We start from the raw sequence: 25,510 nt of genomic DNA on the forward strand, positions 1-25,510 counted from the left end.
CCTTGGGTGGCACCCTAACCGAAGCGCACTCGGGTTGGCAGCCGGCAGAAGGGACGCCGGGAAGAACTCCCGAGCTGGGCGTTCGAGTTGACTGCAGCTGCTCACGCTGGGGCCTGGGCTCTGTGTTTCTGACGTCTGCAAGCAACAACACTGACCCGGAATCTGTCTGTCCTAGTCACAGTCGAGTGTCCCCAGATCAAAGGGAGAGCGCCGAGTACGAGAGCGTGTGATGCTGGTGGGGAAAAGGGGCCGTCACTGTGGTCTGGAAGGAGGGGAAGCCGCCTGGGTCAGGGTCCGGGCCTATGGCTGTCTGGGCCAATCCCTGCACTGCTGCAGCCGCCCCCCCACCCCCGCCCCCGGAGGCTCAGAGGGGGGCTCAGCTGCCTGGCCCCACGGGAAGCTGTACCAAATTGAAAAAGAAGGCGAACAGACGTGGAAGTGACAAGTAACCCCGGGTGGAATGGGATGAGCCGTGGGGTCTGAAGGGCTAGTTCAAGTCCCGACCCAGACACTTCCCGGCCATGTGACCTGGAACAAGTCCCTTCACTTCCAAAAAATCAAAGAACTGGCAGAAGTGTTCCCTGAGGTCCTATCCAGCTTGGTCCAACTCTGATTCCATGCCAAACACCCTTCTGAATTTTTGAGAATTTGTGCAAATATAATAGACTCAGGTGAACTACTTCTCCAAAGGAATATTATTCGTTAGTGATGCATGAAAATGTTATGGGTGATCAAGTAAAAAAAATGCTGGGACTATGTCCTCTGAGAAGAATGGTGTCCAAGTTACACTGGTGGGGGAAATTAAAGCAAGAACAATTCCCGGGAGAGAGGAGAGGCCTTTTGCTGTGCAGGGACACGAGCCGCCCTGGACTAAAGGACAGTCCCCCCTCCCTCGCTCCTTGCTTAGCCCCAGAGTTGCCCCAACCCCCTTACCTGCATAGGAAGACACGGGGGAAATCTGCAGAGGGTACAGCTCACTCATGGTGACTGGTTGCTCATCGCTCTCAGTGGTCACCTCCACCACTTGGCAAATATCTGGTGGATTAGTGACAATCTCTTGATCCTCGATGTTGCTGTCCAGAGGTGACGGTCCTACAACTTCAAAGAAAAGGAAGCCATCACACACCAACGTCTCCTGATTTCACAATTCTAAAACACACTCTCAAGACAGAAAACCTTCCCCCGTGAAAGGCCAAAGAGCCAGGAGTCCAATTCTCAGTCACCACATGCCATCTGCCATGAAACCAAAGAACAAGCCTTAGCTTTGGGCTAATGACTCCAGAGAAGCAGCTTGCCAAGGACCTGGCTCCACACGCAGGACTATTTCCGGCAGGCCTGCCAATGGTGCTCACACGTGACAGTGTCCCAGACTTAACCCAGTCATGATCAAGGCTGTAGGACCACAGGCAGCATCCAGACTTAGCCCCAGGGCCAGACAGACTGTGCTTTGACCCCGACTCCCTTCTGGTCTCTGATCTCATTCTGAGTGAAGCCGAGGTGCTAGGTTCTGGGTCCTGGGCTTCGGAGAGACATCACCGTAGGCTGGTAAGGAGGAGAAACCACCCGTGCCGCCCCACGGCGCCACTCCTGGCTGTGGAATGCTCCACTCTCCGGCCCTCTTCCTGCTCTGCAGGCCACGCGGCCACTGGATGAAATATCAGACCAAGGGAGCACACTGATTTCGAAACCAGTTCTAACCCACGGCAGTCAGGGCGACCCCCCAGAACGCCGACAAGACGAATTCTGACCTCCTGGCTCTGAATCCTGCCTCCTTGTTTTAAATCAGACTTTGATATGTTGAGACTGTAGAGTCACGAGCGATTGTAAGAAATAACACAAAGAGTTCTCGTGCGCCTTGGACCCAAGGTCCCTCCAATGGTGACAGCGTGGAGAACCACGGGACAACACGAGCAGACAGACAGCCATCCCTGCCTCTCGCTTGGTGTCCTCCATTTCACTTGCCTTTCTTCTTACGCGCAGTTATGTATGTGCGCTTACTTCAACGCAATCTTATCACATACCTGCCACCATGCTCATCGTCACAAGCACCCCCCATGTTACTTTGTTGTCACCACACCCACCTTCCTCCACCCCCCTCGCCTTGCTGCTAGTCCCTGGCATCCACTCATCTGTTTCTGGCTTCTGTAATTTTTGTCATTTCAAGAATGTGTCATTCACTGACTCACGCAGCAACCCTCCGAGATTGGCTTTTCTCACTCAGCGTAATTCCCTAGAGATCCATCCATGCGAGTCACGGGGGTCAACAGCTGGTCCCTTTCCACGGCTGAGTAATATTCCACAGCAGGATGTTCCCGCAGCCTAACCACCACCCCTCCGAAGGACTCCTGGGTCGCTCCCAGTCTTTGGTGATTACAAACAGGACTGCCGCGAACATCTGCACACAGGATTTGCACAAACATGAGTTTCTGTTTCTCTGGGATAAATGCCCACGAGTGCAGTTGCTGGATCCTACGGCAACTGCATGTTTGGTTTCACAAAAAACTGCCGAACCGCCGTGTGGAGTGGTTGTATCATTTCTCACGCGCGCTAGCGGGTGGGGACAGTCTTTCTGACGCACACCCCCGTCAGCATCCATGTCCTCACACTGGTTGTCCCTTTAGCCACAGTGACGGACGGGTGTGGAGTAAGCGTTCGTGTGGCTTCGATGTCCACGCCCCTAGTGCCCTGCCCTCCTGTGAAACGGAGCTGACCTCACGCTTCAGGCGGCGGTGACTTAGATGGAATGCACCTGGGAACTGGCACCAACAGCCGCGCAGGCGCGACGGCGCTCTCCCGCGGGCCGCAGTGCTTTGCCATGCTAATCAATGTTTTACTCATGCTTCGTGTGTGAGTGATTTGAGTGTTTTCTGCCATGAAACTGACAGGGGACACCACGGTTATCCTGTTACAAATAAAGAAACTCAGGCACAGAGAAGTAGGACTACTCATCCAAAGTCACACAGCTAGCGTTACGTGCCGTGCACGCCGTCCCTGACCTTTTCTTGGCCATCTGCAAAATGTGCAGGTCAGGGAGGACGGCGGCCACAGGTCAGCCTTCTAGAGAGCCAGCCCTCGGGGACCAGTTCCTGTTTCCACTGCTCTGAGTGTTTTAACTGCTCAAGTAGTTCTGTTTATAAATGGATTCCTGTTTTGATCGCTTTGGGCCGTGGGGTGGAGGGGGGGTGAAATGACCAGCCTGAGGTAGGGAGAACACTACCTGATTTCTACTCAGGGAAGGTTTGAGAAGGAGTGAGAACTCCTGGTTCTCTGGTGAAGGCAGGAAAGGCACACAGAGGCTGGGAGGGGAGAGCTGGGGATGGAAGAGCCCACAGAGCCACAGTGCATGCAGTGGAAGGGGAAGTGGGAGGTGCCCAGGTCTCCCTGGGAGGGAGAGAAAGGAAGAGAAGGCAGGCAGGCTAAGTCCGGCAGGCGGCCCCCAGACTCCTACACCGTCCTTTGGAGGATTTCAGCATGAAAACATCAATTACGCAGTTCAGTAGACACAGACGGAACCAGGCATGGCCCGCTCTCAAGTTTCTTCTGCCTCTTCTCCCAAATAGAATGAAACAGCAGGAAAATGAGATTTTCCAAGTGCTAAGGAGCTGTTAGTGGGTAGAGACAGAAGCCCAACAGGGCGTGAGAATGTGTGTGTGTGTGTGTGTGTGCGGGTGTGAGGAGAGGGTGCATATAAGCCATACCCAGTCTCAGACAATTAGAGGCTTACATAGATTTGATTTAGACCAAAGCCACGCTAACTTCCAACACTGCAAAGTGCATTTCTCTTTTGCACTGTCATTCCAAACAGAAACAGCAAGCTAACCAGGAGTATAAACAATGGCAGCCGTTCAAGCATCTTTCTAATTTTATCCCTTCATCCTGACCAAGAATTCTCCCCCTCACTGTTTTTTTTTTCCCACAATGCGCAACTCTGTGGTGCAACAAGCCGAGATTTATTGAGCACCTACTTTGTACAAGACATTGCTGTCGAGTACTGGGAGGGGCAGAGAAAGACTGATGGGGTCGAGACTCTGGTGCCCCAGCAGCCCAGGAGCACTCTGGGCCGGAGCACAGCAACGAGAGGAAGCTGAGCACAGCAGCGAGGAGAAGAAGAAGGGGGCGGGGAGGAGTGAAGCCACGTGATGTGAATTGAGGAAGTGGAATTTTTTTTCCAGTTCGAGGAATCAAAGGCTCCTATGAGGCCTTGGGGAGGGGAAGGCGGGGAGGCGAGCAACAGGCAGTCCTCACAATGCCTCCGTTTTTTTGGAGCCTTTTCCTGACCAGCCCAGAACAGCCCGCCCTCTCTTTTCTGCGTGCCTCTCACTCGCTGTCCCCGCTGTTCAGCCAAAACTACAATGTGACAGGACCTTGTGACAGGTCTTGACTGTCTGCCTCGCACCACAAGTTAATTCCACACATCCTCACTTATGTTCTCATCTGGGTGTCCCCTACGACCCAAATAGGGCCCCCAAGAGAGCAGAGGACCCGCAAGAGGACATTTTGTGCCCAGACGGGGCAGAGGCTTTTCCCACCTCACCCCAGACAGCAGCGCCAAGAACCCCTGCTGGATAAATAGCGAGAAGAAGCAATGGAGCGGGGCAGGGGGGGGCTCGCTGACAGCAGCCAGAGGCACGGCCACTCTCAAACACCGGATGTGACAACGCACATTTTGTGGAAAACTCCAAGACACCTAGCCAGTGGGCTTTTCCAGACCAAGATTTCAAGACACCTAGCCAATGAGCTTTTCCAGACCGAGATGAGGTGGAGAAGACGTGGTCAGCCACAGCTCCAGAGGCTGGGGGGAGAGGGTGGGGACATGCCCCAGGCGGTGAGAAGATCCCATGTCTCGACTGTGTGGTCCTTACACAATGGGATCCCTCTGTCAAAATTCACAGTACTGCATGCCTAAGAGGGGTTCGTTTTATACTGCATTTTGCTTCATACATGTGCCTTAACACACAAGAAGTAGATAAGCCCCTCTACTCAGCTTTCAAAATTAAATTTATTGGGGTAACATTGGCTAAAAACTTTGTGTAAATTTCAGGCGTACGACTGCACCTGCCTACTCTACTGTGTGCTCCCCACCGGAAGCCCAGTCTCCTTCCTTCGCCATATATTTGACCCCCTTTACTCTCTTCTTCTGGCTGCTGGTGGCCAGGATCCACAAGTTAAGTCTTTGCTTCCCAGGCTACAATCTGGATCCTCAGTCAATTTTGTTACATCATCTGTCCAGCCAGCTATCCCCTTGGGAGTGCGTTGCTTTACGCCTTGGGCAGGGGTGGCCACTTCTCTCCACCTGAACATGACTGTGGGCACTTTAGAAACTTCCCCCACTCAGAGTTACAAGCTCTAGAGAGAAAAAGGGAAATCACAAAATCTGAGATGCTCTCTGACCGTGCTGTTGCCACGGTCCCTAGTCAATCTCTGTCTCCATGGCAACTCATTTCCTTGGACCACCAATCTCTGCCACACATTAGGTAATGACTCATGATAACTGAAAAGTCACCAGAATGGCAAACGTTTTAGCAATCCACTCCAGCAAATAAGGTTAGAAGTGGCACCCAGCTGGCTGCTTGAGAGTCCCAATTGATAAATAATAATAATAATAATAATAGCAAACCTAACATTTTTGCCTCCCCCATGACTCACTCACAGGCCCCCACACCTGACAATGAAGATTCCGTCCTCATCTTCATTTTAGACGTGAGGGCAGACATCCACGAGAGTGAAATGACCAATTCAAGGTCAGACAGTCAGTTAAATGCAGAACCAGGATTCAAGTTCAGCTCCGCCTGACCCCAAAGCCCAACTCCAGGGCCTCACAGCACGGTCGCCCTAACAGGGAGTTACTAAGTTCAAACTGAGCGACTCTCGGCTTCCTAAGCCCCTCGTAGGGTAAAGACACTCGATTCTCACCTTAATGAGACTCTGGGATGATAACAATAATGAAATTGCTTTTCAACAGTCCTTTATGGGGTGCCAGGGAAAAGTCCCCCAAAGGTTAGAGAGTTAGAAGCCCACTAAGTGTCTCCAGATTATTAAGGCTGGCACATGAGGAAAAGAGCCACACGCAGGAATGCAATTTTATCTGGACCTAGTTGCTGAGAATTACAGCAATATTATTCATGGCTGGTTACTGATGAACTGGTTTGAGTCCTTAAAAGGTCATTCTGACTTTATTAATAATTGTTGACCTAACACAGGGCTCTGCTGGAGAAAGCTATCGCCCCCATGCCTCAGAGAATGCTTATTTTTTTTTAAATTTTATTTGTTCATTTCTAGAGAAAAGGGGAAGGGAGGAAGAGAGGGAGAGAAATATCGATGTATCAGATGTGTGAGAGAAACATCAATGTGAGGTTGCCTCTTGTGCACCCCAACCAGGGACCTGGCCCACTACCTAGGCACGTGCCTTGACTGGGGATCGAAACGGCGACCTTTTGGTTCATAGGCTGACACTCAACCCACCAAGCCACACTAGCCAGGGCAGAAAGCTCATTAAAAACAGAGAGTTTTTGCCCTGGCTGGTGTGGCTCAGTGGATTGAGTGTGGGCCTGCAAACCAGAGGATAGCGGTTCGATTCCCAGTCAGGACACATGCCTGGGTTGCAGGCCAGTTCCCAGCAGGGGATGCACGAGAGGCAACCTACATTGATATTTCTCTCCCTCTCTCCTTCCCTTCCCCTCTAAAGATAAATAAATATATATATTAAAAAAAGAGAGAGTTTTAGAAGCAAAAAGGACTGTGAAGGTGGGTGTGTCCTCCTTTACAGCTGAAAGCAGCTAAAACCCAGAGAGGCTGGGAAAACTGTCAAAGTCACGGGCAGCTACAGGGTCACAAATAAGGCTTACTAGAGGGCATATAAAACCAGGCCCACCTTGCAGGACCGTGGAGAGGAGTTTCTTGTTGGCCCGACCTGGAAGTTTGAGATTTGGAACTGTTACCAGCAGCCCTGATGACATAGCACAGAGGAAGTTACTTTTCTGACGAAATGTATGTTAATATCTTGTGATGACATCATAGCCCTAATCATAATATTATCTTCCCACCTTATAACCACAGAGCGGCAGGGTCAGTACAGTCATTTCTGTTTTAAATATGAGGAAACTGAGTCTCGGTGAGGTGAGGGAGGTCGCCCAAGGTCACGGGGGCAAATACAGACTGCAGAGATAGGTCTAGTAGCCAAGTGTTTTTAACTTCCAATCTAGTGTACTTTAAATAAAATAATAATAACATAAAGCATGGCCACAGTTTGGTCCAGCAGCCCAAAAGCAATGGCAGGACCTGTGGGCCACTCGCCTCTGAGCTGGCCGGGCAGACTGCCCCCCGCAGCCACGGGGGGCTGGTGCAGGTGCTGGGAGGCGGGGTGATGCCCAGGTACACTCTCCCCCAACCCAAAAACACAGTGTCTCACACTGGGGAGCAAATAAGGTGTCCCGGCCAAACCCAGTGGAGTTCACCACTGTGTCTCGAGGGTCGGCAGTCTGGGAGCAGAAATGCAGGTGGGACTTCCCAGGCCGGCAGCCAAACCTGCTGGAGGAACTGTGCGTCCTATGCTGTGTCTGCAGCGAGAGCGCTAGTGGCCACCCCTGTGCTCTCCCTGAACGGTTCAGAATCATTCCAGTTCAACAACGCCCGTGAGAGAGGTGGGCAGGAGTCCAGTCACAGGATACTGGGGCCAGGAGGGAGATTCCGGGTCTTTGTCCTGGGGGTGACGGGGACAGGGTGAGGCGGGCTCTTTTTCTGAAACCACTCGGTGTGGAGAATGGGTGGGGAAGGGACAGAATGAAAGCAGAGCTCGGGCGAGGGAGGCAGAGGTGCCTGGGAGCAGCATCAGAAATAGAAAGGGATGGATTTGAGAAATATGTTGCGGGAAGACAAGATTTCAGAGTTAATTATCAGTGAGGAGGGTGGAACGGGAGCGGGGGAAGGAGAAAACATACACAGCCTCATAAAAGGATGGCCAGTTTCTTGGGTAAATAAAGAGTTCTTAAGGGTGGAAACATGAAGGCCAGAGTCCAACTGCCCGGCACGCTGGTTGCACACAGCAGCTGGGAGCGCATCCATCACAGTCTCAGCGCTGTGAGCAGGATTTCCGAGAGAGTCCAGTCCTCGGGAGAAAAGTAAGGGTCTCGTTGGTTCTGATCTGGGTATACTGTGGTCTCTTGGTTCACGCTCCACATGGGGTTTCCTGCTGTTCTGAGTTCTCTAGGGGTCCCAGCAAACTCGGGTGCCTTGCCTGGGGCCCCCAGTCCTGAGGGGTGAGCAGCTTAGCACTCCCACCCTGCCAAGAGAAGGCATGGGGCACAGCCTGCCGAGAACCAGCATGGGAGACCCTCTGTGCCCCCTCTTAAGAGCTGGTGCCTCCCGTCAAATGATCCACCTGAAGCCCAACTGATCCTGTATATGGAGGTTTTTGTATGTCGAGCACCAGGAAAAATGGCGAAAAGAAGAGGGAACAAAGGGGCTGGAAGAGACGAAGACACAGCTCCACAACCTAGGCCACCTCTGGCCACCCTCCAGTCACTACGAATTCTGGTGCCAGAGACCCGGGTGGGGGGCCCACGGGGGTCTCTGTGGTGTCAATCTGGTTCTCCCGAGACTTCACTCCTCCCCGCGGACACCTGAGTGTCTAAGCTGGCCTAAAACAGCTACGTGGGGTACACTTTAAAGTCAGTCAGATTTGGAAACAATTACCAACAGAAAAATAAAATAGTACATCCTCCAAGGCATATTTTGGGCAGCCAGAATCAGGACGAATTCCCAATTGCGCCATTTCCTAACTTCTGTGTGCTTAGTCACTCCGGGTGGCTGGACTAACCTCAGAGCACGATGAACGGCCTGCCTTGCTCCGCGGCGACCTTTGCTTTATGGAAGGGTGGGGCTACCCTTATCACGACACACAGTGGGTTATGAAGCCCCGCCCGGGCGACTCGGACAGACCACCCACACCTGCCCACCTGCACCCCGGCCTGGAGACCACGCCCACGGAGCTCAGCAACAGCTCAGCCAGGCCAGGCACGGTGCCAGCGGGGCAGCGTCAAAGCCACTCGACACGTTGCTTCTGAAAACAGAAGTTGCCATACACACAAGGCAATACAATGCTAACGAGAAGTACAGCTAGAAATAAGGCGTTTTCTCCCTCCCCTTCAAAGGAACGCAGGGACTGGTCGTTGGGGGAGCTAACCTGTGCGTGTAACCCTACAGGAAAGCTGGGACACTAAAGGGCGTGTCTGACACACCGGGAGGGCACGCCCGTCTTCGGTGCCCAGTGAGAAAACAGGCAGCTGTTATGGGCCAGAAGGCACGGCCGGGATGCCGCCTGCTGGCACCTGCGTGTGGGTGGGCGGGGGGGGGGGGGTGCGTNTGGGGGGGGGGGGGGGGGGGGGGGGGGGGGGGGGTGCGTGCACACGCGCACTGTCTTCTTGCCCTGATCTGTGGGAAGAATACACTTGTCAGGGTAGGGCACCCTTCATGTTTTGCACACTTACTGGATTTGTTTACAAAACAGCCTCGCTGTCCAGAGTGAAAGGCGTTGGGTGTCTACACTGGACCAAGTTAATGATGTTCCATCTACGGCCTGTGCTAGGAGCCCACCGACGCAGTGAAGAAATGCTACCTTACGAGCCCCCGTGTCCGCTCCCTGTTCTAACCTTCTGAACATCCGCTCACAAGAGCAGAACGGAAGCTCCTCGGGGCTCCCACCTTGGTGCCTAAGCACAAAACTGAAATGAGCTCTTGAGTTTAGAAACAAATAAACTGAAAGTGAGAAACGGTGGCATCTAAAATAATGTTTTAAGGAGACTCGGATGCCACAATGGTCTTGGAGTTCGAACCCCTATTCCCAAATGCCCAGGACAGGGGTGGCTGACCAAGAGTCACAGGGGGTGTGTGGACAACAGCTCTGTGAGGTTTATAACCAGAGGCAGGGTGGCTGTCGGCAATGACCATGAACGACCCATCCTTCTAAACACTTGTATGGCACCACTCCGTATGTAATAATGAACCTTCATAACAGCCACCAACTAGAAAGCAAGACGTATTCAAACTCATTTTCCTGCCCTCCATTACTGTTTTATTATTAAGCCAAAGGAGAGAGTCACTTAATCCAACCGGTGATTCCTAACCCAACCTACGTTCATCTTGGCCCCAGCAGGAACGACTTGTCACATGAGTACCCAGCCCCTGTGACTCCGCTCACAGCGGAGACAAAGGACCATCGCCCTGAGGAATTACACACTGAGACTCAACCAGAATAAATGAAAGCCCACTGCTGCCTCCACGGGAGGGTGGGGAAGCAGCGTGGGCTCTCTGCCCAAAGGGCTCAGGAGGGAAGACAGCTGGGCCCCTGGTCAGGCACAGCGCCTACCCCCAGAGTGGAGTGACCAGAACATCAGATCTTGATGACCTCTCCCAGCTCGAAGCAAATGGGCCCCATGCAGAAATGCCCCCTGTGACGTGAGCACCAGGGGAAGGCCAGGCCAGGCCTGCCCTGAGGTTCCGCCTGCTCTCTCCCTTCTCCCTGAATTCTGCCAGACTCCTCTGAGCTTGAGGAACCCCCGGATGCGTGGTTTTACTTCCAAAACTCCAACCCAAGGGGAGCAAGGGTGACTGGTGTCTGCAGGGCCATGGCCTCCCGTCTGCACCCAACTGAGAGGGAGAAATGAAGGCGCCTAGGTGGGAGGCGGGCTCTTGTAGCCCCGTTAATCTCACTGGTTCCTACGCATCACACTGTTTACAAGGTGAAGCAAGTTTGATGGGCCCAAAGGTAGCTGAGGGCAAGGCCTTGCTGGTGGATTCTGGAGCTGGGCCCCCGCTGTTGCTCAGGGTCCCCAGCCACCACTCACGGCAGCATCTCAGTTGGACTGAGGTAAGAGTGCACACTTGTCACCCTCCTGCCTAAACCTGCCCAAGGGGTGTTGACACTGTGCTTGTACGTCCAACATTTGTGCACTTTATTGTCACGCTTGAATTAAGAACAACTTTTTGGAAATCACCTTCCAGCATTTTGGAAATGAAACCCCACCTCCTCCCTCCAGCCTGCAAAGGCCCCCTTGCCCTACCCTGGCCCCCTCCCTGAGTGGAACTGCATGAGGCCACTGTGGGGAGTCACACTGCCTTCCTTCTGGGCCTCCACGCCAGCCCCACACCGCCCCTCCTCACCCACCCGGCTTCAGGGGAAACACCACTGCCTGGAGACGCCTGAATCCAGCCCCTGGTTCTCTCCTGTCTCCATTCTTTTCCTGGGCAGCCGTAGCTATGGGTGGCTTTGTTTACTGTCTCTCCTGTGAAACTGGGGATGGGCTGCCCGCTCCCCAACCTAGTTCCTGCTCACAGTCCCAAGTCTGGCACAGCGAGGGGTGCTCAAGACTCTTAGTGCGACCGAAGTGTGCCCCTTGGCAATAGGCCTCTGTGCCTCAGTTTCTTCCTCTGGAGGTGAGTGCCACCGGGGTGGCAGATCTGCCCGGAGCAGGTACTCGGGTTTCCCGTCTCCTTGCTCCCAAGTTAAATAAATAACTGTCCACGTGAGCCTCTATTGAAAGGTTGAGAGGTGCTAATCATTAGCCACTGGGGAAATAAAACCATTCGGTCTCCTTGGACGCTCCGTCACCCTTGGCCTATTTTCTTGAGGCTGAACTATCGGGGTTCCTTGGTCTGATCCTCGAAGACCTGTATTTGTCAACCTTGAAATCTGGGGGCCAGAACGCGCAGTCTGAGATGGTTCCAAGACCCCCTCCCAATGGGTACGTCGCCGCGAACCATGTTTCACAAATCTTGGCCCCCAGAGGGCCGCTCGTGTGTATAGAAAAGGAGATGTCAAAACAGTTTACCTATGATGTTCACCGTACTATCCACTTCATTTTTTATAGCTGAAGTCAGGACCGCGTACTCAGGAGAAAGATCACTTACTCCATTACTAAGCCCCAAAGGTGAGTCAACTGGTTCTTGCTAGGAAGAAGAAAAGAAAAAAGAATTGAGAACACTTCCTTTTCCCTCCCTTTCCTCAGCTTCAACTCTATCCTCTGTCTACGTTCTTTAAGGCTAGGGTCGCCCCCTTATTCTGCGCAGTGTTCCTCCTCCAAGGCCATGGCGCCAGCACATCTGCCTGCCTTTCGGATATGGTTATACCTGCGCGCAGTGGTCACGGTTCCGCAGAGCTGGGTGAGTATCTAGGTCAGGGGTGTCAAAGTCCTTTCCACTGGGGGCCACATCAGCCTCGCAGTTGCCTTCAAAAGGCCGAAATAATTTTAGGACTGTCTAAATGGGACTACCCCTTAACCGTTAAGGAGTTGAAATTACATTCGGTCCTTTGAAAGGCAACCAGGAGGCTGGTGTGGCCCCCGGTGGAAATGAGTTTGACACCCTGGACGATATCAAGTGCCTTGCACCCAGATTTCACGTTGTCCTTCTGGAAGGGAGGGAGTGCTCCAAAGGGCGGACTCCTGGCTTTCTCCCAAAGGGGCAGCCACGCCACCTCTTTTACGATGACTTCTGAGGAAGAGATCTTCCCTGCATTTCCAAGGAAAGTTATCTCAACCACTGGCCCAAGGACAGGAACCCAGAGGACACTGTGGATGAATTCCCCTCAGATACGGTTTGCCCCGGACTCTGGCCACCCGAGCATCCTGCCCTGGGTAGGCGGCTGATAACTCAGGCCAGACTCACAGCCAAAGTCTCCCTCCCCTGAAGGAGTCCAGTCGAGCAACCCACACCCACGGCTTCACAGAGACGCCTCCAAAGGGCCCGAACGTCCCATGCAGCTCAAGAGGCCGCACATTCATACTGATGGAACAATGAGACAGACTTCCTTTTCTTTACACAGTCCTCTCCGTTCTGCTTTACTCATGCGCGCCATAACCCTCCGGTCTCCGAGAGGGCCGGCCAACCCCGGGAGACCCGGCCCGGAGGTACGCCGTGACTTCCAACATTCTGCAAAACTGCACTTGAGTCTGTGACAGCGATCAAGCCAGACAAAAAAAAAAGAGCCACACAGGACAACTCCTTTGGGAAACCAAAATGAAGAGGAGGGTGGAGGTGCGGAGAGAACACAAGACAAGAGCGTAGCATCATGTGGTATGACTGTGCTTTGAAAACTCCGGAGGGTCGAACACCTCTAAGGCATGCGGAGCATTTTTATCAATTTATTTATGCGCTACTTGGAATCAACAACGAACCTCCCCACCCAAAGTGACCTAGGGAAGTCACACAGGGAAGGAGGAAGGAAAAATGTCCTCCTCCTTCCTGATCCCGCCTGGCAAGTTCCTACCACCCCAGCTGCAACGTCAAAGACATGACTTCACTGCAACAGCTCGGTTCTAAACACGGACTAGAGGAAGCCCACACTGCTTGGCTGACCCGATGCGCCAGAAGGCAAACACGAGGAAGGGCCCAGGGCAGCCTCGCTGGGCAGAACTGGTCCCCCTTTCTCCTGCAGCCTCTCACGCTTTCCCCTCTTGAACAAGTTGCAAATAAGAAGTCTGTCCTTTCTGGAAAAAAAACTCACTGGCTGGTGACTTGAGTCACCATCTTCTGCATTCCTCCAGAGCCAAACTTCTGAATAAGTATCTGCCTTCTCCACCTGCACCCTGGCACCCTGGTCAGAGGCTGCAGTCCGCTGCCTCTCCACTTGAGGATTCAAGCGTCTGGCTCCCTGAGGCTTATGCGGGGGGGGGGGGGGGGGGGGGGGNGCGGCGGTGTGCAGGGAAAGACAGGCCTGGCTTTGCAGTCACGCAGGCCTGGGCTCAAAGCCTGGCTCCTCCACTTCTCACTAGTTCAGGACTTTACTGAACCTCTTTCAGCCTCTCTTAGGGCCTGCAGGGCAGCTGTTGACTGAGGAAAACACACCAGGGCCGATGTCATAAAGATGAGATATGGAGGCTAAACGAGATAAACATGCACCTGGCACTCTCTTAAAAAATGCTCGCTGTTGTGTGCCGCCGCCAATAAAACTCTGCCTGCCCCATGCACTGCCCTGTCCTCAAGGCCCTTTCCCATAATGCCAGACTCCAACGCCCCCCCAGGCAGAGTGGGCGCTGCCTCCCAATGAGATAAACACCTGACGCTGCCGTGGGCCCCCACCTTTCCGAGGGCACCTTCCTTCTCACTCATTTCCTCAATGGCTGTGCCCTTTGCACGTCCCTTCCCCAATCACACCCTGTGTTTCACTCACTCCCATTTCCTCCATTCCCTCAAAAGCAACTAGAGAACACGTGAAGGAATTATAGAAAGAACTGGTCGTTTTTATGGGTTTCTTTTGTTATTGTTTACTCACTCAGCTGCTAGGTTTCTCGTAAAAGTGATGAGCCACTCAGACGTGCACAGACTTAAAAACCTAAATTATCCTGATTGCTCAATGGCAGGCCTCTCAGTGTTTCACGGGGTCTATAGTTTAATTAGAGGCAAGTGATATTTTATCACTTTTCACTTGAGAAAACTGTGACTCAGGGACGAAATTCCTTTTCCAAGGTCACACTCCTTTCTTTCAGCCTGCAGAGACACTGGAACTAAACTCCGTCTTTGATCCTGAGACACGGTCCGATTCCAGGAGCTTTCCGTCTCAACGAGCCCTAATTCCAGCAGAGACTGGGACGGACTGTTTCCAGCGCCGTTCACCGGAGCGTCCCTGCCCTGAACCCTGCCCTGCGTCCGGAACGGAACAGCGGAGTCCACCGGTGGAGACTGGGCGTGACTAGCCTGCTCCCACCCCCACTTCAAAAACAGCCTGTCCACTCCAAAGTCTCCAGGGCTACCAGTTCCTTGGTACGACCGCTCTGGAAGGACAATGTCATAAGCTGTACAGTGAGCTGGACCTGGGGCCCCCCTGGAAAGGTCTCCATCCGGGGTGCAGAGGACCAGGGACCTTCACTACACTCAGTCGGAAGTTGTGCCATGACTGGCATAGGAATACCTAAACCCAAACCCTCTTTTTCTGCATTTAAAGCGAGAACCCCCAAACAAAGCCAGGCTGTACAGTTCCCAATGGAACATGTGTTCAGAGACCCCGCAGGTCGCAAACGGCCTTCGTCCACAGTGCCTATCAGTCCTCCAGGTGCCCACTCTGCCTTGCCCCCACCTGACGCACCATAACCGGGCCTGGTTCCCCCTGAGCCGGCCCCTTCTTCCTGTTCCCTTTCTTACTTTGGATACGTGCCCTTCCCTGGATCAAGCTGTCCTGGTTTCCAACCCTCTCAGCTCGCCCCAGAGAAAACCAAAAGGAAAAGGCGGCACTTGGGTTCAGAGTCTTCCCTGGTGCATTAACTCTGCCAAACGCTTATGCCCGACAACATTTTTTTCTCATTATAAAATCCAAGTTTTGGTCTGCAGGTTAAGGGATTTTCAAAGACAGCAAACCAGCATCAGAGAGAGTCGAGGAACAGGGCAGCCTTTCTTACCCTTTAAAATAACGCAGCTTTGGTTGGTCTCAAAGCCACACGTGCTTGGGTCACAGGGCAGCAAGCTCCAAGCCCATTCTGTCTCGTCCCTGTGCCACCATCCCCTGTCTACATGTCCCATTCCCTGAAGCGGGACATAGTGGCCATAAGCCCATTTCCCACCCCGACCCACCCCAACACACCCCCTGAGTACTCTAGTTCATCTCTGCAAATCCAGTCTCCTTGAGGCCACAATGAAGAGCATCCCTAGGGCTCTCACTGACAAAAGTTTCAAGCTGACAGCTGGGCTTCATAAAAGGAGTCGGGGGAGGCACGTTGCACCCACCGAGGCCACGAGACCACTGGAAACAGGAGCACTAGTAAAACACGCTGAAGCCTCCTGCCTGGTCCTAGAATCCCCTCCCTCCTCCCCTTCTTTCCTAGGAACTGGATCCTCTTCATTCTCGCCCTCCCCACTCCCACTTCAACTTCCCCTTTGACCTTTCCCCTTGGCTCACTTTTCTCCCCGCCTCCTCCTTGGTCTCCGTCTCATCCCATACAGCTTCTCTGTTGGAGAGGGCACCTGTCTGCACGGCCTCTGACAGCATCCTTGGGTACATGACCACACACTTGTCCACTGGTCAGACATTCCCTTTAGAGGCTCTCTGGTGTTTCAAACTCAGTATGTTCCAAGTTAAACTCACCCTTCACAAAACAGGCACCATTCCTGACAAGCCCCTCTGGGAGGGTTGAAAACTCAGGGCCTCCCATTGACCCACTCCTGACTTCGTCCTCTGTATCCCCTTCCCTCCCGCACAGCAACGTCCCCTCCTTCCCAGCCCACCTGCCACCCTCCTCATCTAAGCCCCTTAACGCAGCCTCTCCTGCCCCACTCCTTCCTGGCTCCATGAGAAACACTGGCCTCAAAAACCCATCCCATCATGCTCCACCTCTTCCCCAGGACCGTGGCCATGGCTTGTTTCACACGATCACCCACAGAGGTTATTCAGCCAACCAGTTTGCACACTGTGCTCTGAGCGGTCGCCTTCTGATGAAGACTTAAAAACTGAAGACCTCTTGCAACCAGGGAAGGGACCACTCTGGTATCTGCCCTGATAGGTGGTTGTCTGGCCAATCTTGGGACAGGGACAGGAGCTGTTGTGTTTTAACCCAGCTGCGGTCACTGTTAGAACCAACTGCTCTATCAGGAGGTTCTGCTAAACCACTGCCTGCCTCCCGTACCTCCTCCCCGGAGGACAGCACTCAGAACTCGCACAGGCCAGGCCTACTCCCGACCCAGTGACTGGAGCGGTCCTCCTCCATTCTATTTTGCACCATAACAACAACTCTTTGATCTGAAAACTCTTTATAATTTCAAAGCCTGCATCTTTCATCTGCAAACAATCCTCAGAGGCAGGAAGTATTAATTTCGGATCCTCCCTACCTATGTGGCTTTGCTTCCCATTGTTCCCCCGCCCCCCCCACCCACCTCCTGTTGTGATGAAGCTAGTTTCCTGACTCACCCACGGGAGACCACACAGCAACACGAAGTTCCAGGCCCTCGTGCAGGACACCCCTGGGTGCTAGGGAATGAGCTCCATTTCATTAGATCCACCCCCTGGGGCCTGGCTCAGACCCCGAGGCCTCGGAGCGGCTGGGAGGCCCTGAGCCTGGTCACAGACCACAGGTTCTGGGGCTGGACTCATTTGGGTTAAAACTTCAGCTCCGCAAAGCAGTGCAACCTCAGGAAAATCACTCAGCCTCTCTGTGCCTCCACCCCTCATGTGCAGAAGGGAGACAACCTACCCATAGCAGGGGGCACGCAGGGGGCACCGAATGAGATGATCGTTTGAGCCTGGCACTTGGCAGAGGCCCCCAAATGTCAGCGACCACGCCTCTGTTTTACTCATCTCTAGCCTCATTGATCTTGACATTGTGGTACTTTTGAAACACATATATGCATTGGTGATGTACAATCTAGTATTGACTCACTACTGTGTTCCTGATTTTTACTTCCTTCCTATACTCCCTTTACTTTAACCTCCTTAGTTACCGCCATGCAGGTGGGCCTAGTGAGAATGGCTCACTGAGTACACAGGAGGCACTCCCTGGGGGAGCGCCAGGGAACACGGCGGCAGCATCTCCTGGCCAATGGGCTGTGGGCCTCCCTGTCTCAGGGAGGCTGTTTACTGAGAGGGCACACGGCATGGAGACAAGCTGCCCGTGGGACCCCAGAACAATGCCGACCATTGGTCTGCATGCTCTGAACACACTTTGCTTATTAAAACCTCAGTCCAACTCACACCGAACGAGGACTGGGAAGAGCCTGCTTCCACAGCCGATTTCACACCTGGTTACAACACGCATGCCAGACTTCCTCAGCGGAAGAAACCCACGGAGCACGTCGGGCGGCAGATTCGCACAGGACACACACACTCCAAGCTTAGATGTTTTCGCACGCCACCAAAGTAATGCCCTACTAGCTCAGGACGGATAAGGCCCTGTGATCACACAATTCCAGACTCCCCGGAGAGTGGAAACATCCTACAGAAGCAGTAAGAGAACACTATGGCATCGGCGGTTACCGGCCACAGAACCTGGGGGACCCTTGTCCACGTTCCACTGTAGGACAGGTACCTGCAGATTCCAATTCAAAAGATGAAATCACCTGCCTCCTGCTGAGGGAACAATGTCCCTTTAAGAGGCCAGTTTCTGGCGTTAGCCATGTCTTCATCTTCACAGAAGATGTCACAGTGTGCATTGGGCCAAGACGGATTTGACCTGCACGGCTGTGCCTGAGAGGGGCCTGTCCCTTGCTTTCCTGGGCTGCTGTGGCTGGGGCTCCCCCAGGGCTGTGCCTCCTATGACTTGTTCATCTGAGTGGCCATGGGGAAGACGCTGCCATTGCAGATGTGACCCAAGTGTCCTTTACTTAGGAGAACACCATGTGTCATCTAGTCTAAGACGCACCTGCCCACATCCCTGAAACAGGATGTGCCTTATAATCAATTCTGTGCCGTGGTTTCGTTGCAAGCAGATTTTCTTGTTTCAAGAGATACACAAAATAATGTTGAAAGGCGAGCATATGTTACTCCATTATTATTTCTCCATTAACTACCTCCTAATGTAAAACCCCTCTCCTGCCCCACACGCCGTGTTTGTTTCTGCATCTACTCGGTCAGCAAACACTCGGGCGTGTATTCAGTGGTCACACACGCGGTGACCATCCATTTTGCACTGGGCACTGCGCCCGCTGCCGTGAGAGCAGCAGGAAGTAGGATCGCCCAGTCACACTGGAGATGACGGCAAATTCTTCAACGCCGCAGATCGGTGGGGAAGTTACACTTTTCTGACTGAACAACACTGATCAAAACTCCAAACTTTGGAAGACTTGATACAAGAAATAACTACATTTTTTGAATCACAAGGAACGATAAACATCTTTTCAAGTGAGGTGGGGGCGACCTGTGCATTACAAAGCACTGAAGAGACACGCCCACCCGGCACCAGAGTGCGCCTGACACGCACCTCGATTCCAACGAACAGACGGCACAGACACCCGAACTCTGATGAGGCAACTGCAGATCTGACCACCGGCTATTTGATGGTCCTGGGGAACTACAGACCGCCTATCTTTGAAAGATCAATACTGAAACATTTATGGAAGAAATGATAGGATGTCTGGAATTTGTCTCTAAACGTTGAGCTAAATACACCATGCGACATTGTTGACGTCAAACATGATTAATACTGAAGTCGGGGGGGAAGAGCTACGGAATACATTTCACCCGTCTCTCCTCTTCCTGAGTGTATAAAACTTTTCTACAATAAAAAGTTACAACAAAAGTGGGCCTTCTGACCTTGCTATATTTAAAATAAGTCAAAAACTAAAAATGCTGAACATGAAACTGGGGGTGTGGCTGTTAAAATTCTCTGCCTAAAATATTTTTTCCGTTCTAGAGAAAGTATGTCTGAAATATTAACTGTTTCTCTAAGTTTTCTCTCAAACTCTACCTTCACAAGTCTAACTTTGTATCTGAAGTAAGTTTTTAAACAGTCTTTCCTCCTAGATTGACACACTGGCTTAGTTTTTAAACACTGTACTGTCTTGAACAGTTTGTTTGTTTTTTTAATTCAACAGTTGACTCCAGATTAGAAATCAGGATCCTTGGCATCTCCTTTAAGTTCAGTTCTAAATAACGGTGTGACCTTGGCCACTTGACCCACAGACATCACTCAGCTCCCTGGAGCCTCAGTTTCTCCGTCTGCCAACAGAGCACACCGACTCTGGGGATCTGGGGCTGCAGCGTCTGCCCCCCACCTAGCAGCTGAAGCTCGCCTTCTGTTTTGCACAGGATGTCTGACTGTCCTCTGGCTCGTCAGCAGGAGCTACCCAACCTGCACACAAAGATGCTCGCAGCCTCCTGAAAAGCTCTCACACACACACACACACACCCTGATGGAAAACCTTGCGGAAGGCTGCTTTCCTGGTGGAGCAGGAAAAAACTCCTTAGAGTCCCATGCTAATGCCGTGCCGGATCTCAGCTAGGTCCCCCACCTAACGGCCTGTCACGGACTGCATCTACAACACACAGGTAACCCATTCTAATACAAGTAGACGATATTTCATGTAGTACTTTAAAATACACTAAATAGCCTGAAAATGTACTTCATATCATCAAGTAGCAGCAGGCTGCTGGAGCTGAGATGGTAGTAAGGGATGAGCTGGCGATAATGTGGGGACTGGGGGGAAGCTTGGGACTGTCCAGCTCCGTGTGAATTCGGGACTCATTCATAAATTTCTCAGTGAAACTGGATGAAGCAGGGGTATGTGTACATGCGTCTGCAAGTGGGGACATGACAGCAAACAGACGTGTAAAGCACACAAAACACAATAGCAGCAGAAGAGAGATTAAGTACTTCCCAGGCGTCACATTACTCGTTTTTAGGAAGCAGAATATGAATTACTAACATGGTCCCAAGTTTGGCCTTCACCCCGAACAACCAAAGATTACCTTGATGTGCTTCACTCTGTCTTCCTTTTCTGTCTTTGGTTTCTTTCCTGTGGCAACAGAAAATAGTTTGGAGTTAACCCATGAAGAACGTAACAGAGAAACATTCTTCCCTAAGCTGAAGGCTTTCTAAAACTCTCCGCGAACCCAGACATGCTTGAATCTGTCCGTGGCCAAAATTTTGAAGGTGTTACTGCCTTTGTGACCTGAGAGTCATTGTCCCCAGCCAGTAAGGGCAGAATTATCATCCACGGGGTGAACTACAGACACAGAAACAAAGCCCAAAGGTATTACAATATATATTAAGTGGTCAATTGTGTTAGTTGGCAAATCTCTTAATCTACCTTTTTTAGAAGGCCGCTCAGACAAGGGCAACATCCGGTAGACTCTGAAGGCATTATTTCCTTTCTTTATGCTTTTATCCTTGACTTCTTCAATATCGGGCAAGGAATTCATGGCACACCGGAAGTTCGCCTTCCATGTTTTGGGATCAGGTTTATCTACTCCTGGTTGATGCTTTCCTAACAAAACAGCCAAAAGAATTACGGTTAGGGGAGAAAGGGGGGAGGGAGACATGGAGTAAAGGCTTCTGGGAACACAGGCTTGCTTGCTGGCCAGGCAGCAGAGAGCGCCCTCTCAGCCCAGGCTGTGCCCGCAGCGACCTATGCCCTGCACGCCCGGGATGGAGCAGGATCTTGGGATGTGGGGATTTGGGTTTTAAGACCTGGACAGTTGCGGGCAAGGGGGTGCAAGCTGGTCACCCTGACTTTGCCAAATAGCTTGAGAAAAAAAATCAATAATGGGAGAAGAATGGGGAATTAGTCTAAGTACCATAAAAGGCTGGCAGACAGGGAAGCCAATGAGCACAAGTCATGGGTGTCTCTTTTCCATGTGACTCTCAAATATTAAGTAGAAAGTCCACTTCTGTAAATAGCTCCCTACTTCCATTTTATTGTTGGTAAATAAATTCTTGACTACCTTTTGAGGAGGCAAATCCAACCCAAGTTCACAGCTGCAGAACAAAGAAGTTTTTGGTTACCCTGGTACATGCCTGGGGAACAGAATTCTACATCACAGGGAACACAAGGGCTAGGTTTCTGTGGGGTGGGTGGAACATCACTTCTGAGCAATGAAGTCTGACCCCCCGGGTCCTGGTTGTGCCTGGGGACAGCTTACAGGTTTTTCAGAGCTGTCTTCATAAGACCATGATCCAGGAAGGGCAATATATATAGTACAAGCAAAAATAAACACTGTAGTGTGCAACTGAAATTTGCTGAGGGAGTGGAACTTCAATGTTCCCAGTAAAAAACCTCATAATGAAAAGGAAATATATGAGGCAGTAAAAGGGTTTGTCAGCTGGAGGGGCCGTGTCTTTACACAAGGATCACTTAGATCAAATCATGACTTTCAATATCTTACCATTTTATTTATCAATTTACCACAATTAATTTTTTAATTTTTAAAAGATTGTATTTGTATGTTTGTTTATTTATTTATTTTGAGAGAGAAGAGAGGGAGGGAGACAGAGACACATCGATGTGAGAGAGAAAAATTAATGGATTGCCTCTCGTACGCGCCTTGATGAGACCAAGCCCGCACCCCTGGCATGTGCTCTGACTGGGAATTGAACCGGCGACCTTTCACTTTGTGGAATGACGCCCAACCTGCTGAGCCAGAAGGCATGAAAACCACAACAAAAAGGCAAGAGTGCCACCTCTATAAACCATGCAGGGGTGTTAGTACCTGTGTGGATCGCCCAGTTTCTAAAGAGCGGCGCGTCCTTTTCCACGTCCCACCCATGTCTAGCTGCGTGCATCCAGGGAATCTGAAAAATCTTCTTTTCCTGGAAAAAAAAAAAAGTAAGTAAGAACCGTAGCCATGGCTTTCAGGCCACCACGTAAGAGGGTTCTTACGTTCTAGCTAGTAGGATTCCCACTAAGTATCACTGGGCCTGTTGAGTTTCCATGGTAAAATCTACTGTAAACCAACCCATTCCCCACTGGACCCCAAATCTTAACCGTCGACCTGGCCGAGATTCAGAGTCCTGCAGCGTCCGGCAGAACGGGAATGCAGTCCAAGGTCTCAGGGGACGATTTGGGACACGCCATCGTGTTCTGTTAGCTGTGCCATTTTTCTTGAAAGAACCGCAGACAACTGTCACCTGACTGAAACGTTGCATGCTTATTCTTATCCTTTATTTCCATCGTTTGGTAAAGAGAAACTCCAGTTGCCTCAGTAAATCAAAAAGTAGGCAACTCTCCAAAATACCCATTTGTGCTGCGAAAGGGAAGTTGGGGCGAGGAAGCCACAGTTGTAGCGACCAGCATGTCCTGGGGCGTGGGTGGCTCCCAGAAGCAGAGATCCTGCCTGGGGCTCTAGCATCTGTGTGTCCACTGCCCTGTGTGCAGCAGCAAGTGGTACAAAGACGATGGATTACGAAGTGGGGACGCTCTGTCTTTAGAGCAAAGCCCCTCCATAAAATCCGTCTTCTATCGGGCCTTCCCGTCCCTCTCACAACCCGAGTGGTAACTCCAAATCTCTTCGGCCAACCCCGGCAGGCACGTGACTAAGACACTAAAGCTACGGAAACAAGGTCTCACTCATGGTAAGACCACACGTGCGCAGCCTGGTTCCACCAGCAGCTCCGGCAGTCGCCAAGGTCCCGGCACCTTCCATGCACCTACACGTGCTCACACGGTCTGTCTGTTATTCGTAACAACCGCACGAGCTACGTCCGTGTTATTAGTTCCACGTCGCAGTTGGAGCAGCTGAGGCACAGGACTGAGTTACTCAGTGCAGGCGCACAGGGCAGGAAAGTGTCTGAATTCTACAGCGAGGTCAGGCAAGCCCATCTTCATTCGTTCATCACAGCGCATCTTGTCTCCCAGGGTTTAGATTGACAAGGTTTTCAGTTTTTTGACAGATCTGTTGACTTGGATTCTATAGTGACGAAAGCCCAGGCAAATGTATATTTTTAAAGCTCTCCAGCTCGTTCTGATCATCCCCGGGCCTGGGGATGCCTGCACAACCCACTGGGGAGAGGAAGACACTGTCCGTTGGGACCCTCTGCGAGGTGGGTCTCACAGCGCAAGGCAGAGTGCGTCCAGGCCGAACCAAAAGGGCTTGGGGCCTCTGCACAGAACCCACTACACAGCCTACACTAAGAGTATTTCGGGACATTTTGAAAGTTCCCCAAAAAGTGTTAAAAGGGAAAATTCTGCTGCGTCTAACACTCCATAAGTGAAGAAGAACTGAAAGCAAGATGCTTCTCACAGACCCGCCCCATTCCCTCCGCATCACCCACCATCAAGGCAGCAGCGGGTCGGCCACTTTCAAAAGAGCCGCCCTCCGGAGAGGGCTGAGCGAGACTTAAGTTTAAATGCAGATGAAAATCGGAGAGGAAATCACCTATTGCAGTTTTCGGCATTCACGTGAAAAATGAAGAACAGTGAACACGCCCCTATTTCCGTGAAAGGACTTCCCCCTGGACAGCACAACACGGATCTAAAGGTTTGTGCTTCCAGGTTCAGAACGAGCTGGCTGCTGTGTGTTTTTCCAGGTCAAAGGAACTCCGGGGTGCCACAGTCTGAATCTGTGAGACACAGAGCTGACCCCCAATACGCAGATCTTCCAAGCGTTTGTGCACGGGTAGGCTGGCGAACACACCCCAGCTAATCTAGTGTCACGGGGACCTTGCCAACGTCACACAGCTACGAACGCGCTGACTGAACCTGGCAAATTTCCACCACGGACCCTCCTGAAATGGGTGACGGGCCTGAGAAGACCGACTACAGGGCCGGTGGGCATGTAAAACGGTGGCTTAGCACCAGCATCGCCAGGGACATGCGGAGCACAACGGTCACGAGATGCCATTTCATACCCACTAGGATCAAAAAGTGATAATAGTAAGTGTTGGCGATGACGTGGAAAAACTGGAACCCCCACACAGCGCTCGTGGGAATGGAAAAGGGGGCAGCTGCTGTGGGACACAATTTGGCTGTTACTCAAAAAGTTAAACACAGAGTTGCCACATGACCCAATAATTTTACTCTCGGATAGGTGCCCGAAGAATTACGACCAGGGGTTCACGTGAATATCTGTACATGAAAGTTCAGGGCAACACTAAAAGATAAAGAAAATGTCATGTATGTGTAAAACAAAACAGTATTCAGTGCTGATACATACATGCTATATAACATGGATATCCTTTATAAATATTATGCAAGAAGCCAGACAGAAAACGCCTCGTTATGTGATTCCATTTAAGTGAAGTGCCCAGTCTAGGCAAATCCACAGACCCAGAAAGCAGGCTCGTGGTAGCCACAAACAAGAGGAAGGAAATGGACAGTGAGCACTCGAGGAGGACAGCGTTTCCTCTTCGGTGATGAAGGAGTTTGGCGTTTGCCAGTGGCGATGGTTACATCACATGGTGAGTGTCCCGAATGCCACTGCGTTGGACACTCCACCATGGTAAACTGAAAAAAACTGCACGCAACTGTTAACTAATTTTTCATATAGGGAAAAAAGGGAAAGAAACCACTCATGAACATAGCCCACGCATATTTTTTTAAAGACCATGTTGAAAGGTAAAGGTGACATGCACTTCACAACCAAAAGAGGTTCTGACCAGTAAATGTTCTGGTCGTAGGTCACTGTGTCCCACGGGCTGGTGATGGCCATGTTCTGTACCTATGTAGACTGTGACATCAGTGCGTGCCCTCAGAAGACCCGCGTGCCCAGCCCGCAGGCAGGGAAGGACTCACGTGCCAGAGTCCACTGATGCAGGCCCCCAAGGGCGGGAGAGGCAAGCACTGTCTGGGTTGAGGGGAACACTGAAGATTCTCTTGAGTAACGCAGAACAAACACACCTTGGCCTCAAGTGGAAATCGGTTCTCCTTTCTCCCTCTGCCTCTTCTCTCCCCAATACTTACGGGACGCTCCGATTTCACTCGCTATTTTTGTTTGAATTCCTTACCCTGTTCCAAGATGGCCTGATATTTACCCAAGCAGGAGCCTGCTTTCAGGGAAGAGAGGGGAAGGCCTCGACCTGGCCGCTGACCTCCCGTGCTTGGCCAGTGGCCTGGCCAGGTCCAGGCAGACCTTGGCGGAGAGAGGGGGACACTGAAAACCAGC

The 25,510-nt window shown here is 51.8% G+C and overlaps 1 protein-coding gene across 4 annotated transcripts in view; it reads right to left on the bottom strand.

The window, feature by feature from the left end:
- The window catches only part of IRF2 (interferon regulatory factor 2), a 73,245-nt gene that overhangs the window by 7,460 nt on the left and 40,275 nt on the right, over positions 1 to 25,510 (bottom strand). For all 4 annotated transcript variants that reach the window (XM_037055156.1, XM_037055152.1, XM_037055153.1 and 1 more), the window contains 5 exons: positions 22,121 to 22,220; positions 20,722 to 20,898; positions 20,381 to 20,427; positions 11,826 to 11,943; positions 934 to 1,098 (listed from right to left, as the gene is read on the bottom strand). In XM_037055156.1, the coding sequence (XP_036911051.1) occupies positions 934 to 1,098; positions 11,826 to 11,943; positions 20,381 to 20,427; positions 20,722 to 20,898; positions 22,121 to 22,220 (607 nt within the window). The remainder of the gene's footprint in view (positions 1 to 933; positions 1,099 to 11,825; positions 11,944 to 20,380; positions 20,428 to 20,721; positions 20,899 to 22,120; positions 22,221 to 25,510) is intronic.

Source organism: Sturnira hondurensis, unplaced genomic scaffold, assembly GCF_014824575.4.
Source record: "Sturnira hondurensis isolate 20B ecotype Veracruz unplaced genomic scaffold, ASM1482457v3 Scaffold0008640, whole genome shotgun sequence".
Lineage (NCBI taxonomy): Eukaryota > Metazoa > Chordata > Mammalia > Chiroptera > Phyllostomidae > Sturnira > Sturnira hondurensis.